The sequence below is a fragment of the Cornus florida genome, unplaced genomic scaffold (assembly GCF_030987335.1).
Source record: "Cornus florida cultivar Cherokee Brave unplaced genomic scaffold, ASM3098733v1 CherokeeBrave_3.0.0_Hap2_Chr11, whole genome shotgun sequence".
Taxonomy (NCBI): domain Eukaryota; kingdom Viridiplantae; phylum Streptophyta; class Magnoliopsida; order Cornales; family Cornaceae; genus Cornus; species Cornus florida.
The window spans coordinates 125,317,018-125,332,000 of NW_026775581.1; the positions used below are offsets into that span (position 1 = coordinate 125,317,018).

Below are 14,983 nucleotides of genomic sequence, written 5' to 3' on the forward strand. Positions count from 1 at the left end.
TCTGTTGCCTCTCTGTGGGTGTTCTCAACTTCATCATCACACCATATACATCATAACGTGTTCACTGCCAGCACATCCCTCTGACGTCGCTCTCACCACCTCCCTTTGCCGCGCTGTTCTTTGTGCATCGTCAACACCACCAAAGCCCACATACGCTGCCACCTCCGCCAATTCTCTATCGATCTCGGCTCATCTCCTTCACCTCCCTCGCCGACGAAGTCATCACACAACCTTCACTTTTTCTTTCTAAAACTATTCTCTCTCTGTATATATATTGTTTTGTCCGCATCGACACACAAATACACAATTGTTTTGTGTTTTGGTGACTTAAATGTCACCACCAAGGGTATTTTAGTAATTGGCAAAAAATCTATTTTGGTTTTTTTAATTGATTTGATATATCATAAGGGTAGTTTTGTCTTTTTATTATGGACATGGTGCAAAGTGATCAATTTTTATAATGTTAAGGATTTTTTTAAAGTATGTAAAGGATATTTGATAAAAAAAGTGATAGTATTAACAGTGCAGTGAAATTTGCCCTAAAAATAATAATAGTGATGACTTTTTCATTTGCATTTTAGGAATTGATATACTCCACCCTCAAACCTAGTCCCAAATTCCCCTTGCGAAGTTTATAATCATACAACCGGCCATACAGAATTTTTTCCTATTTAACCTCTAAATTAGTTGAAATCTACTGATATCCCGAATCTAGCCCCTCTAATGGTAGACAGGGACATGAGTGAGCGGTCCAAGAACCTTGAACCACGAGCCATGTAGCACTACCTGGCTCGGACCACGTATGCATGTAAAAGGGTAAAACAGTCCTTGCAATCTATGTCCCCACGTTACTGTATCCGTCTTGAAACTTTTCATCTTGTTATTTTAAGACACGCAGGACTGTCTCCGTCACATAAATAAAACTTTCTTTAAATTATTTGCAGTACAAAGTCATCGCACTTCCTTTCAACGCCTGGAGGTAATCTCTCCTCGAATTACCATTTTACCCTTCCGCATATCATTTATTTCAATTAATCATAACTTGTCCATCCAAAAAGTGTAAACTTACAGTGGTAACAGGTGTAAGGCAAAAGGACAGAAACGCCGCCGTATGATCTGTGGTAGAGTGGAGGGTAGTTCGGTAATTCTCAGGAGGTGTCTCGTTCGTTCTCCGAGGCCATTCATTCATCGATACAGGGCGTGTGTATATGTGTGTATCTATGTGCCTGTGTTGTGGGAGTATCTTGTAAGCGTTTTGGCACAAGCTAAAACACAAACCCTAAAAATCTACAAAACTCAGATGCTCTGTTTCGCTACTCAGATATGGAGTCCCAAACCCTAACGATCGGAGCTCATCGCCAGCTCTCCATGTCGTACCGTCGGTAATTTTTCTCACTCCGTTGTTCATTTCCCCACTTTTTCTCTTAGTTTTAATCGTTTTCTATCTCGCCAAACACCAGATATTCCGTTTCAGTTTACTTTCCGACAATCCACTATTTTGATTCTATCCTTCTGTAATTTTTTCCCCATTTCAAGAATGTTCAAGTCTTTCTTGTTATCTTTCTGAGGTTCCGATGATTATTCTTTGTTCCTTGATAAATATATATATAGTCATCGTCTTTAGGTGTCTTCGATCATTCGATGAGTTTTGTACAATAAAAAGTGTGGTTTGTTTACTTTGGTATGATAAAGACTTGATTTGGTGATTTCAAATTAGTTTCAAGTTCTCTTTTATGGAGTCTGTTTTGTGTTTTGTTAATTTTCTCTTATTAGTAATTTATTTAGGGGTCTTTTATTGTTTATTTATGGTGTTGTTGGATAATTTTTGGAAGTTGCTAGTTCCACAGCCAAAGCCCTACTTCTCTAGCCCACCATATCTATGAGAGATGGAGTGCCGTGAAAATAGGCCCTTCCTTATTTATAGTTATCTTATTAATTCACCCCAACTGAACTTCTGTTTCAGTTTGTGTGTGTGTGTGTGTGTGTATATATATATATATATATGGTAAATGTAAAGCAAATAATATCTACTGGGAGTAATTAATAAGACTCGTTAATATGCTATACCTGTCCAAATTTATTGACTTGGTTCATATTTGTGGCATTAATATTCCATCATTAATACTTACCTTTCTTGTATGATTTCTCACATGTTTCCATGACTCTGTGCTTTTACATGTTTTATTATGTTTTTGGTTTGGGCCCTTCTAGCTGCCCAGATCCCACTTTTTGAATTTTATATTTATTATTATTATCATTTATTTATTTTTCTTGTAACTAGTCGTTACCATGCATGAGTTCTCACTTCAAGTAGCATTTGTATCGATGATTTCTTCAGGGGATTGTTTCATGGAGCCAAGGCATTCCATATTATGGCTGTTCTGGTATGCACTTTCTTTGGCCTTGCTACATGCGGACCATGCTCCATGAATGGGATGCAGAAGCCGGTGGAATTTGATGCATGTGGGTCCTATAGAGATGGTCATAATGTGGGTTTTCAAGATGTATTTGTTGGTGATGTAAGTTTGAGATATGTTTCAAAAAATCCTCTGGCCCACCTGAGTGTTGAGAATGTATGTAGCAATTTGAATTTATTCTGCTTTCCTTCAACATTGCCTGGGTTTTTATTTGAAGAGGAATCAACTATTCTAGAAGTTAATGGGGTTCAGTCTGATGACACATTATCTGTAGGTTCAAGTCAGGCAAAAAATAACATTAGCTGGTCATCAGACTATGGTATGTTTAGGCAATCAAGTGGAAGGACCCTTTCTTGTTCTTTGGACTCCCAAGAGGGCATCCATGACATCTCGTCTCTTCAAACTCATGGCCCTAATCCAAATGATGTTTCTTCCTGCAGAGGAACGTTACTAAATCAGAAGATCCCAAGTTTCAACCTGAATGAGAATTCTAGGAGGATCAAATCGGGGTTTTTGGATGGTTCTTTGTCACCCCATGTAGAAATAACCCCTCATCTACTTGATTGGGGACAGCAGTATTTATATTTTCCTTTATTAGCTTTTTTAACAGTGGCAAATACTCACAGTGACAACATTTTAAATTTATACGAACCTTTCAGTACCGACACACAATTTTATCCTTGCAATTTCAGTGAAGTGTTGCTTGGGCCTGGTGAAGTTGCTTCTATTTGTTTTGTGTTTTTACCTACACGATTGGGTCTGTCCTCAGCTCACCTGATCTTGCAGACAAGCTCTGGTGGTTTCTTGATTCAGGCCAGAGGTTTCGGTACTGAGTCCCCTTATGGGATACAGCCCTTAGTTGATCCGGAAGTTTACTCCAATGGAAGGTGGAACAAGAATTTGTCTTTGTTTAATCCTTTTGATGAAACTCTCTACGTGGAGGAAGTAACTGCATGGATATCAGTTTCTTTAGGGGGTACTTCCCATTTAACAAAAGCAATTTGCAGTATAGAAAATTCTCAGGGTCCTAATCAGCGTATTTTGCCAAGTGTTAAGGAATGGTTGGATGTCAAGAATGGTCAAATTGGTACATCACAATTGGCAATGAAACCCCATAGAAATTGGGAGATTGGTCCTCACAGCACTCAGACCATTATGGAGATAGACTTCTCTTATAATTCTGAAGGAAAAATTTTTGGTGTTCTCTGCATGCAATTGCAAAAATCTTCACAAGATACAGTTATAGTTCCTTTCGAAGCAGAATTGGAAGCCAAACCTGCCTATGGTGATCTTGCAAGCTCTGTTTCAGTATCTATAGAGGTCCTTGTGCCATGTGATGGCAGCGGAACTGTCGTTGCTACTCTCTCGCTGAAAAATAGTGCTTCTTACCTCTTGAATGTTGTCAAGATCATTGTAGATGGCGAAAGTACAAAGCTTTTCCAAATTAAATACATGGAAGGCTTAATACTTTTTCCAGGCACTGTCACACAAGTTGCTGTGGTTACCTATGCTCCCCTGCCTGAAATTCCCAATACGTACTTGAATTGTGAATTAATCATTCTGACAAATGATTCAAGTAATCCTCAGTTTGAGATTCCTTGCAGAGATATAGTCAATATTTGCCCAAGAAATCAGTTTGATTCCTACATTGGTTATGATCATCATTCTGAAAGGATCGAACATGGCAATGCAAGAACAAGGTCTTTAGGCAGTAGCGTGAAGTCAGCGTCACAGATCAAGGTATGCTGACTTGAATAAATTTTTGCTTTCAATTACTACAAATTTGCAACAGTTAATGTGACAGTTTCTTCATCAGCTTCAGCGTTGTCCTTTCCTTTTGTATGGCTTTAACAGCTACATGGTCACTGGTAGCATACTCTATATCATGTTGGGCTGTCATGTTAGATAGACACACTGCTTCTTTGAGCTGCATAGGCTAATAGTATCAGGTGCTCAATGCCTCTTTGCTTAAGGTTTCTAAACAAGGCCATTATCTAGTTTTGATCCCGTTTAATCAGTGTGTTGGGAGGGGTGAACTGGAGGCTGTCCTAACATTTTCATATTGCATTATTTTTCACCAAATTACTACTATAGTACTCAAAACTGCATTCGTGCATTGTTTTGTTGATAAGCGTGTTCTCACATTTTCCAATTAGAGGCTTTGAGCTTTCATCATCTTGCCAAGCAATGATCCTTCATACCATGCCTACTTATAAAATAGCGAAAGGTAAAACACATAAAAGGAAAAATGATAATATGGTGTAAAAACACTTGATTGATAACATAACCGCACTATTTAGAACATATATTGGTAACCCCCAGGGCCTAGCCTAACGACAAGGCTCTTACCTCATATCTTGAATGTTGGGAGTTCGAATCCCTTGCGCCCCCAAGCAATTTCATAGTAATTGCCTTGTGCACTGGACTTGGATACGTGTGTCTGGTATGAGTATGTATTCAAATGTCAGGTGTGTCAAGTCCCCAAACAGGGCACATGGACACTGCTAAAATTCATATTATTTAATATTTTTATTTTATTTTTTTAGAGTAAAATAATGTTTTTATGTAACATAGTATCTGATATAAGCATTTCAATCATTTTGAAGTAATAATATAATATAATGAATTATTAGATGTGATTTTTGGGTACATGTCCAACAAAAAGTGTCGAACACATATCCCATACCCATGTCCGTGTATTGTGTGTTCGACACAGGTGCTTCACCTACTTTTGAAGAGTCCATGTAACATACTTAGTGCATGTGGGAGGGAGGGGCTGCTTGTGCCTAGTAGTGGACTATCTAAGAGGCCCGACACCACCATCATTGACAAAAAGTGAAAATAAAAAATTAAAGATAAAAGAAACATATATTGGTATACATCGCTTTGAGTATGAAGCTCTACATTTCGGGCCTTGGATCTAGTACATACCTATGCACTAAAGCTCGCGCTTGACCAACATGATATGTATTTTTAAAACATAATCTTTTGTCAAGTGTCTTAAAACCTAGATTGGGAAGGAGCATATATGGATGGTGCAGCCATCACGTGGTTGTGGTTTTGGGTTCAAAAACCCTTGGTTGTGTCAACGTTGACCTCTGAAAAGTTTTTAGAATACTTGTCTGTCGTAAACATAGTCTTTTACAAGGATTAAGCTAAGTCTCATAAAAAGTTAGATTATCATCATAGTTTCTTTATTCTTTTAAAATTGTTTATGGTTTCAATGTTGTGTTATTGAATATTTTTCATATTTATTTTCAATGTTCTCATCGAAAGCATAATCTGGCTGCCTATTCACCTAGTATGGTATGTGCAACACCATTCACTCAAGTAATTTTCTCTTTCAAACAATTACAAACATAATTCTATTTTTAGTGTCTCAACTTGATGGTTAAAGAAAGGTTTTTTCCTTTCCCAACTGATTGTAAGCAAACTGGTGTTGGTTGGACCTACAGTGAGTCTGACTGTGGCTCCAAGTCTCCCTAAATGAACTTATTGATGGAGCGGTTTGAAGTTTATCTCCTTTCTAGAATTCATAGTCACTTAAAAAAGTAGGGAGGGATACATTTACTTGAAAGGTTCAGAAGTGCATTACGGAATTGGTAAGGAAATGATGAAAATATGGAACTTTTTTTTATACCTGAAATGTCATAATATGAGAGCGGCTATCTTTATTGGCTACATTTGTTATGTGACACGTCTTTAGGAGAGGTACAGATGATATTGAAACTGCCTTCCTTCTGCTCCCTGCCCAGTTGCAGAAAATGAATTTCCTGCATTTGTTTTAATGCCCAGCTCAAATACTTTACTAGCTTTCTTTGTCATCAGTTGGTTGGACAAGTAATTATTTGAGAAGTTTCTGAGCATAATATTATAGGCACCTTCCTTTCTTGAATGTTTGACCATTCTATTTCTACCATAGAAACTTTCCTTGGATAGCATCGTGGGCATGAAGATAATAAAGCCCTTTCAGATTCATTCCAAATGAAATCCCTGATGCCATTAAGATTGATTGGTGACTCATATGCGATAATGTAGAAACACCCATGTCCTCTTGTATCTGCACGGTGTGTTTTTCCTGCTTGGTATGGCATTCTTATCCCTGGAAGTCATTAAAGATGAACAATGATGCTGAAACTAACATTTAAAGGGGTTACAAGATGTTGAAAAGTACTTGTAAAGAACTTTCACTTCTCATGGTGGATTTGACTGCTGGGCATTAAGAAACACAGATATGGACACCGGACATGAATATTATATTACATGAATTTGTGGACATGATTACTATCAAGGAGAATAAAATAAAATTGACACAGAGATGATGGGTACCCTAGGAAGCACGGACACTCCAAAATGGGCGAAGAATCCGTGTCCGACACGTGTCGGACACGGACACGCGTCGGACACGCCCCGACACGTGTTGGACACGCTAAAAAACGTGTCTGGAATTTTTTTTTTTTTTTTAATTTTCGAACACGGCTGGGACACGCCACGGACACGGCTCAGACACGGCTCAGACAGCTCGGACACGGCTCGGACACACTTTTCTGGAATTTTTTTTTTTTTTAAATTTTTAATTCTGATATGTTAATTTTTTTTTTTTTTTTTTTTTTTGTTTTTTTTTTTTTTTTTAAATTTTTAATGCTGATATGTTCTATTTTTTGTTTTGTACTACCCTAAAGATGTTGATATATATATATACTAACCTAAAGATGCCACAATTCGCCGTGTCCGTGTCCGTGTCCTAAAGATGCTGATATATATATATACTAACATATCAGTGATATATATATATATTCCAACCTAAACATATCAGTGTTTTTTTTTTTAAATTATTAATGCTGATTATATATATATATACACTATTCGCCTTGTCCGTGTCCTAATTTTTTTGGATTTGTCGTGTCGCCGTGTCCGTGTCCGTGTCGTGTCGTATCCGTGTCCCGTATCCGTGTCCGTGCTTCTTAGTGGGTACCTAACAAAAAAATAAATATATATGTTTATATTAATGATTATAAAGTATAAGTACAAATGTATGAGTAAAAGCTTTTCATAATTTTTTTTATATAAAAAGTTTTGAGCAAAGAAGTGTGAGCCGAAGTACATTACTTCAATTGTCTTAGCAAAAGAAGTATCTGTTGTTATATGCGTATAGGTTTATTAAGTCTATAGACAAATTAGTTAACCCCAATATGAAAATATATTCTCCATAAAACAAAACACTCTCTTGACTTTCAAAGATGCAAGTCCCTCTTGCTCTCTCATCTCTAACTGCGACCCTCCTCTCAACTCACTTTTACTCCTTCCATACCTCTCTTTCATACTCTTATCTCTCTCTGATTTTCCGTACAACAATAATTTAATCAAAAAGTGTGGAATAAGGGATAGGGGCTAAGGTTTTTGGTGACAATATATTGCAGCTGTGGTGGTGATTGTGGTTGGAAGAGGAAATGACAAAGGTCAATGTTGACAATGGAGGAAGATGATGGGTTTGGATTGAAGAGTATGGCACAACTTACTTGAACCAGGTTTAGAGTTTTAACTCAATCAGGTTCTTCTCTTTCTTCTGTATCTGTGTGTTCAAAATGCATGTGGTTCAGGGGCGGGAGGGCCAATAAGATCATTTTAACCCATCATTTTTTATTTTTAAGTCCAAAGTTCTCTCACTTCAATTCTTTCACAATCTTATATTCTTCCTATTTTTCCTCAAACAACTTAAGCGTGTTCCGGTCTCATTGTGTCTCTCGTTTCCTTCATGTCTCCAACATATATATCCAGTTTTCGATAATAATAAAAAAAAAAAAATTGGACTTATTTGGTGCACTTCGTGTATAAACGTGTCCGACACTGCTCAACGCAACTCGACATATCCTTTTCCACTGTTTTCTTCTATTAGTCAATTTGGAGTTGGCAATTGATTAATGTTTCAGCTTCTTACGAGATTTTACAACCAAACCTCGAAAAGCTATTAATGCTCTTCTGTTCTTTTTTATTTTAAATAAATGATATGCAGTTGCAACAATTTTTTGGCATTATTAATTCTTTGTTAATAGTGTTTTTGATTGCCTCTTTTTGGTGTATTCGGTTGTAAGGAAGAAATAGGAGGATGTTTGAGGGTAAGGAGATGTCAGGTTTTAAGTGAAGTATTGCCTCGTTCTCTTCAAGGAGGGAAGAGGGGGGAATTGGTCCTCTGTTAACTATTTTGTTACTGATATGAGCTATAGTCTGGAGGTCTGTTTTGATTATTTTTGGATGATTTGGAGGGGGGGAAATAGGATATTTGAAGGTAAGGAGATGTCAGGATTAGATTGAAGTATTGCCGGGTTCTCCAAGGAGGAAAAACATTTTGGGAACATGGTTGGGAAATGGGAATTGTCCTAGACGGTTTCGTTAGACATTACACTGATGTGAGCCTTGACCCACTCCTGCTTCCAATCACCGGAAAGCCACATGTATTGGGTAAGCCTGACAGGAGTTGAATGACACATCTTAGAAGCGGAACTATTCGCTTCGAATACATTCAACCATCCCAATGTCACATGCATCAGGTAAGCCCAGGAGCAGTTGATTGATACCTCTTGGTTTATCACCAAGGGACTCTGGCCAACCCAGCTGCTCTGTTGGGGTTCTGAGTGCGCAGTTTTTATACTATGAATGAACTACTTCAATCTTAGAGAATAGCATACATGATGCTCTGTTTTTTATTATCTAATAATTCCCTTAATGAAAATAGATTATCTTCCATTCGTTTCAAACTTCCATGATCCCTTCCCGAACCAAAAATAAATCTTTCGATTTTTATGGAGATATCAAAACAAAAAAGGCAGGATTTGTCTACTCTGTCCTAAAATGGGGGAATGTACATTTGCTAGAAACAGTTCCCATTCAATCTTACTGTTAACTTCTTAATTGTTTTTTGTCATTTTTATAAGCTTCCATACATTTGGGTGAAACATATATAATTAATAGAGAGAAATTTAGTAAGATGGCATATGATTTGCAAAATTCTATAACTCCAGCTTAGGGGCTTTTTTTTTTTTTTTTTTATAATTCCAGCTTCATAATATTTTCATAGACATATTTATGCAATGTGAATTCTCAATGACAAATATTTGTGGACTTTCCCTTTAGGCATTGGAGACGGCAGAAGCAGATGAATTGGTACTGGGAAACTGGAAATCTCAAGGCACTGCAAGTAGAATGACTGTGCTTGATGATCTTGAGGTTCTGTTCCCAACAGTACAGGTTGGAACTCATCACTCTAAGTGGATAACCGTCAAAAACCCAAGCCAACAGCCAGTTGTAATGCAACTTATTCTAAACTCTGGGGAGATAATTGATGAATGCAAGGCGTCCGATGGGCTTTTACTTCCTTCTTCATCCAGTAGTTTGGTACTTAGTGAATCTACAACACCAACAAGGTATGGATTTTCAATAGCAGATGGTGCACTTACAGAAGCCATTGTCCATCCTAATGATAGAGCATCTTTTGGGCCGATTTTCTTTCACCCTTCAAATCGATGTGGGTGGAGAAGTTCAGCTCTGATAAGGAACAATCTTTCTGGAGTAGAGTGGTTATCTTTGCGGGGATTTGGAGGGTCACAATCCCTGGTTTTGTTGGATGGGACTGAACCTGTTCAGAGTTTAGAATTTAAGTTCAACCTGCCAAGTCATCTTAATTTCTCTCCTCCAGAAAACTTACATCATCACAAGGAAGACACCACCTATGCCTGTTCTCGGTCGTTGTCAAAAGAGCTGTATGCGAAGAACACGGGAGACTTGCCACTGGAGGTTAGAAGAATAGAAGTTTCTGGGACAGAATGTGGTCTGGATGGGTTTGTAGTACATTCTTGTAAAGGTTTTGCTCTTGAACCTGGGCAGTCAATGAAGCTTCTGATATCCTACCAGACAGATTTTACTGCAGTGATGGTGCAGAGAGATCTTGAACTGGCCTTAACTACTGGTATTCTCGTAATACCCATGAAAGCAAGTCTTCCCGTACACATGCTCAATTTATGTAAGAAATCAGTGCTCTGGGTGCAAGTGAAGAAATCCTCTTTCGCAATCCTTCTTGCTGCTCCTGTGATGTTAATGGTATTTTGTTTCATCATTCCCCAGATGATGGCCTTGTGCTCCCTTGATCACTTGTTCAAGAGTGGAAAAAGCTCCATTGCCACCATAAGTCACGAGGGAAAAACTTATCGTGTGCATCATAACCAGAAAAGCAGTAATAAGTTTGTTGTTTCTTCTAAAATGAATGGCTTATTAAGGTCAACCGGGGAAGAGGAAGCCTTAGCGCTGGAATCTGTTATTAGATATCCTAATGGTCATGGTGTTGTTACAGAACAGGAGATAACTGCTCAACATGCAAATCAATCTCCAGGAAATCAGAGCCAAACTAACTGTTTGTTGAGTACTCGAAAGGAGATGGTATCATCACCCTCTATGCTGTCAAAGTCTGTGGCAGTTGAGAGCTCTGATAAGCAGGAAGCATCGCAATCTGGTAACCTCACTGTTAGGATTGGAAAAGAGAAAAGAAAGCGGCAAAGGAAGAAAAAGAGTCCTGCTACAGGGTTAATGGGACACTTTGAAGTTTCAAGCAGTCAAAGTGGAAATTCTACACCTTCATCACCCTTGTCCCCTGTCACGTCTGTCATTCCTAAACGGTCTTGGCCACTATCTCCTGATGTGGATCAATCTGTCGAGAGTAGGAATCTATTCACCCAGTCAACCAAACACCATTGTGAGAAGGTTTCAGAACCTGCCTCTGAGGCAATCATGTCTGTACCTCAGGTTCCTGGGGAGTACTGCAATGGAAATTGGTTTTTTCCTACTCAAGAGAAGCCATCTGCACCAAGAAAAGCGGGTAGCAAACCAGTTCTGTTGCCTTCTGCTACATTTCCTTGCAGTGGTAGGGCTACTTCCAATTTGATTTGCCCTTCAATTTCGGCTTCAACGTCTGCAATTGCTGCACATGCTCGGGCACCTGGATCCAAACTCTATGAACAGAAAACAGAGGAGAAGACTGGGTTTGAGGATCAATTCAAGTATGATATCTGGGGGGACCATCTCTTTGGATTTAATTCGGCTCGTAGGTCAAAGGAGGCATCTGCTTTGACCTCCAGTGCTACAGAGAACAACTCTGATAGCTTCTTTGTAAGGGGTCCTCAAACCTTCAAGACTATGTTTCAACCAACATTAAATGGTTCTAATAAAGAGTGTTAATGATAAATTACCTAGTAATTAATATATTTTTACGTGCGCTTCCTCTTCTTTGTGTTTTTTTTTTCACCCACTTGCATCTTTGAAGTTAAATACTTCCATAACAAAGAGGGAAAAGAAATGGATACAAAATGATAATAATGGAAAGAAGATAAATCTAATATATATTTGCAATGCTATAATCTTCTCATCTGAATGTATGTTTATATGTGGTTTTAGAATACTAATCCTTCACATGGGAGTGGGTAGTTTCAGTCACTGTTGGAGAAAAACAAGAGAGAGACATTCTTAGGGACACCATAACTTATTGTTGTTATTACATGAGCCCTTTTGCTTAAGATCGTCTAGATGGGTCAACTCTGTAAAAGCTGATATGTCATTCTCCTCGTCTTAAATCTCATATTAATATGGTCTGACATTTTGTGTGTACGGGTTAGGGGGCTAGGTGGGGCCGTGGCCTGAATGCATGCGCTCACTTGCACACGACTGGCACTGCAAAACACGGGCTGGGGGACATGGCCTGAATGCATGCGCGCATGTGCACACTACTGCACTGCAGGACTTTGGTTGTTCATGGACGTTTCATTATAACATTCACAGAACATACTGGTTGCGACATGGAGTGCTGTCTAACACTACAAGTTATTAAACACGAGACTGATGAAAACAACACAAAACTGCATTATTTGATGAGTGAAGTTGAAGTAAGATAATAATGGCGGGAGGGGAATAGCAGCCAAATTAACAAAAGAGAGAGATTACCCACGGTACAATCAAATCCATCAGTAAGAAAGTGACCTGACCAATATTCCAACAACATAAATCATTTTGTATTGGCCGTCCTCTAACCCATATGTTTAGGTCATTTTCTCTCATTCTACTAGTTTTTTAGCTTTTTCAGTGTTCTTCAGTATTATCAATGTTCTATAACATTACATTCATATATACATCTTATGGTAAATGACAGAAGGCTAAAAACGCATGCTATCAATCCTGCCAAAGGGGGCTTGTATCAGCAGGTGGAACTAAAAGAAGGTGGTCCAAATTCCATCCTCTTGGATCACATCTAACAGCAATTAGAGACTCCTTCCATGGGTTTTAGTTTTCACTCTAGTGGACTCCATGGTGTCCTAACCCATTATGTGTATTGAAGATTGAGAGAGCTGTAATGGTACACAAGTACAGGATACATGGTGATACTGGACAAATGGGTTGTGACCATTTTTTTTTTTTTTTTTTTCTTTCTACATTGACTTTTATGCAATGAGGGGGTCTTGGTGCAGTGGTAAAGTTGCTGCATGTATAGGAAAGACGACATACATTTAACATTCCTCAAACTTCGTAATTCTGGGAGTCTAGCGACTCTAGCTCGTCCACTGAGTTAACCCTTTATTACTTATAATGTTTTTTCTTTCGAGAGGTGAATGCCCATGTGTCTTTCTTTGAGCTTAGATTTCATGCTTAAACAAAAAAAGCTAAAATAAATTGTATGATGCAAAAATTAATTGTTTTTTAGCTTTTTCAGTGTTCTTCAGTATTATCAATGTTCTATAACATTACATTCATATATACATCTTATGGTAAATGACAGAAGGCTAAAAACGCATGCTATCAATCCTGCCAAAGGGGGCTTGTATCAGCAGGTGGAACTAAAAGAAGGTGGTCCAAATTCCATCCTCTTGGATCACATGTAACAGCAATTAGAGACTCATTCCATGGGTTTTAGTTTTCACTCTAGTGGACTCCATGGTGTCCTAACCCATTATGTGTATTGAAGATTGAGAGAGCTGTAATGGTACACAAGTACAGGATACATGGTGATACTGGACAAATGGGTTGTGACCATTTTTTTTTTTTTTTTCTTTCTACATTGACTTTTATGCAATGAGGGGGTCTTGGTGCAGTGGTAAAGTTGTTGCATGTATAGGAAAGACGACATACATTTAACATTCCTCAAACTTCGTAATTCTGGGAGTCTAGCGACTCTAGCTCGTCCACTGAGTTAACCCTTTATTACTTATAATGTTTTTTCTTTCGAGAGGTGAATGCCCATGTGTCTTTCTTTGAGCTTAGATTTCATGCTTAAACAAAAAAAGCTAAAATAAATTATATGATGCAAAAATTAATAGTTTGTGGCCTATTCTGCGTATCGTTTACGCAAATGTATTGCACACTAGCTCATTTATAGAAACACACACATGTTCAATACCCAATTGTACTTTGCCACAACTTAGCAAGAAATTGCGAATGCACAAGCTATATTTAGTATTGGGCTACTTTCACTGTGTCGTGTGCTCTGATTATTTTGAGCCAAACAGCAGGAATCCAATGCCCATCGTTGTCATTTTCAATTTGGAACCTAGGACTTTTCACTATACATACACAGATTTTTGAGTTTGAATCGTCCCCTTAAAACTATTCTTTAAGAATTTATTTCAATAATTATGTAGTACATGTAGAACCGAGCCACATAATTGATGACCTTTTACACCAATGAAGCCCGAAGACCAAATTTGATAATCACATAATTAATGAGTGGAGGGAAAAAGGTTGAAGAGCCAAATAATTGATGACCTTACAACAATCTCTCCTTAGTCTTCTGACAGCGCACCGAGCCCAGCATTTCCTTGTGGGTGTCCACGCTACATCCCCACAAAATGTGAGGTTTCTTTTTAGAGCACGTAAGGTATTAACTAGTTTTTGGATAGATATATATTTTCTTCGTTTCAAATTAAGTGCCATTATTAGAAACTGTGACTTATATAATTAAGTGTCGTCATTGAAAACTGTAACTCACATTTTTGTGTTTTTGTGAGTCATAATTCCTAATGACAACACTTAATTTGAGACAGATGGAGTAATAGTTGATGTTTGACATTTTTTTGTTTGAGACTATTTTTCCAACTTAAAGTCACCTTCAAAATTTTTCATTAGCTCGTGGAATGAAACTACTAACTATATAAATATGAAATGTCAAGTAGGATTGTGATGGTACAAACACTATTATTTGATTTGTGAGTTGCGTTGTGGGATAAGTAAAATACAGGAGGTGTGCTTGCATAGTCACAATCACGACAATGCGTAGCTCAACTCTAAATGTGAAGAAGAAAAAAAAGAAGAAGAAATTTTAATTTTGGGCAGACACGCTTGGAAATGGTGAGAGAGGAGGGACAATGATTTGGATGGAATGGGTAAAGATATATATATGAAATGTCAAGTATGATTGTGACGGTACAAACACTATTATTTGATTTGTGAGTTTGTTGTGAGATAAGTAAAATACAGAAGTTGTGCTTGCATAGTTACAATCGCGACAATGTTTAACTCAGTTCTAAATGTGAACA

The 14,983-nt window shown here is 37.9% G+C and overlaps 1 protein-coding gene across 1 annotated transcript; it reads left to right on the plus strand.

Moving 5' to 3' along the window:
* Positions 1 to 1,204: 1,204 nt before the first annotated feature.
* LOC132287019 (uncharacterized) lies at positions 1,205 to 11,690 on the plus strand. Its single transcript, XM_059789480.1, has 3 exons — positions 1,205 to 1,382; positions 2,339 to 4,157; positions 9,549 to 11,690. The coding sequence occupies exons 1-3, from the start codon at positions 1,324 to 1,326 to the stop codon at positions 11,640 to 11,642; spliced, it is 3,972 nt and encodes a 1,323-aa protein (XP_059645463.1). The 5' UTR covers positions 1,205 to 1,323; the 3' UTR covers positions 11,643 to 11,690.
* The last annotated feature ends 3,293 nt before the right edge of the window (positions 11,691 to 14,983 follow it).

Bases quoted from the DNA above. Each gene is read 5' to 3' on its own strand.
- LOC132287019 (XM_059789480.1), top strand. From the start codon at position 1,324: ATGGAGTCCCAAACCCTAACGATCGGAGCTCATCGCCAGCTCTCCATG. The intron at 1,383-2,338 runs GTAATTTTTCTC...TGATTTCTTCAG, and splicing joins CTCTCCATGTCGTACCGTCG to GGGATTGTTTCATGGAGCCA. The intron at 4,158-9,548 runs GTATGCTGACTT...CTTTCCCTTTAG, and splicing joins AGTCAGCGTCACAGATCAAG to GCATTGGAGACGGCAGAAGC.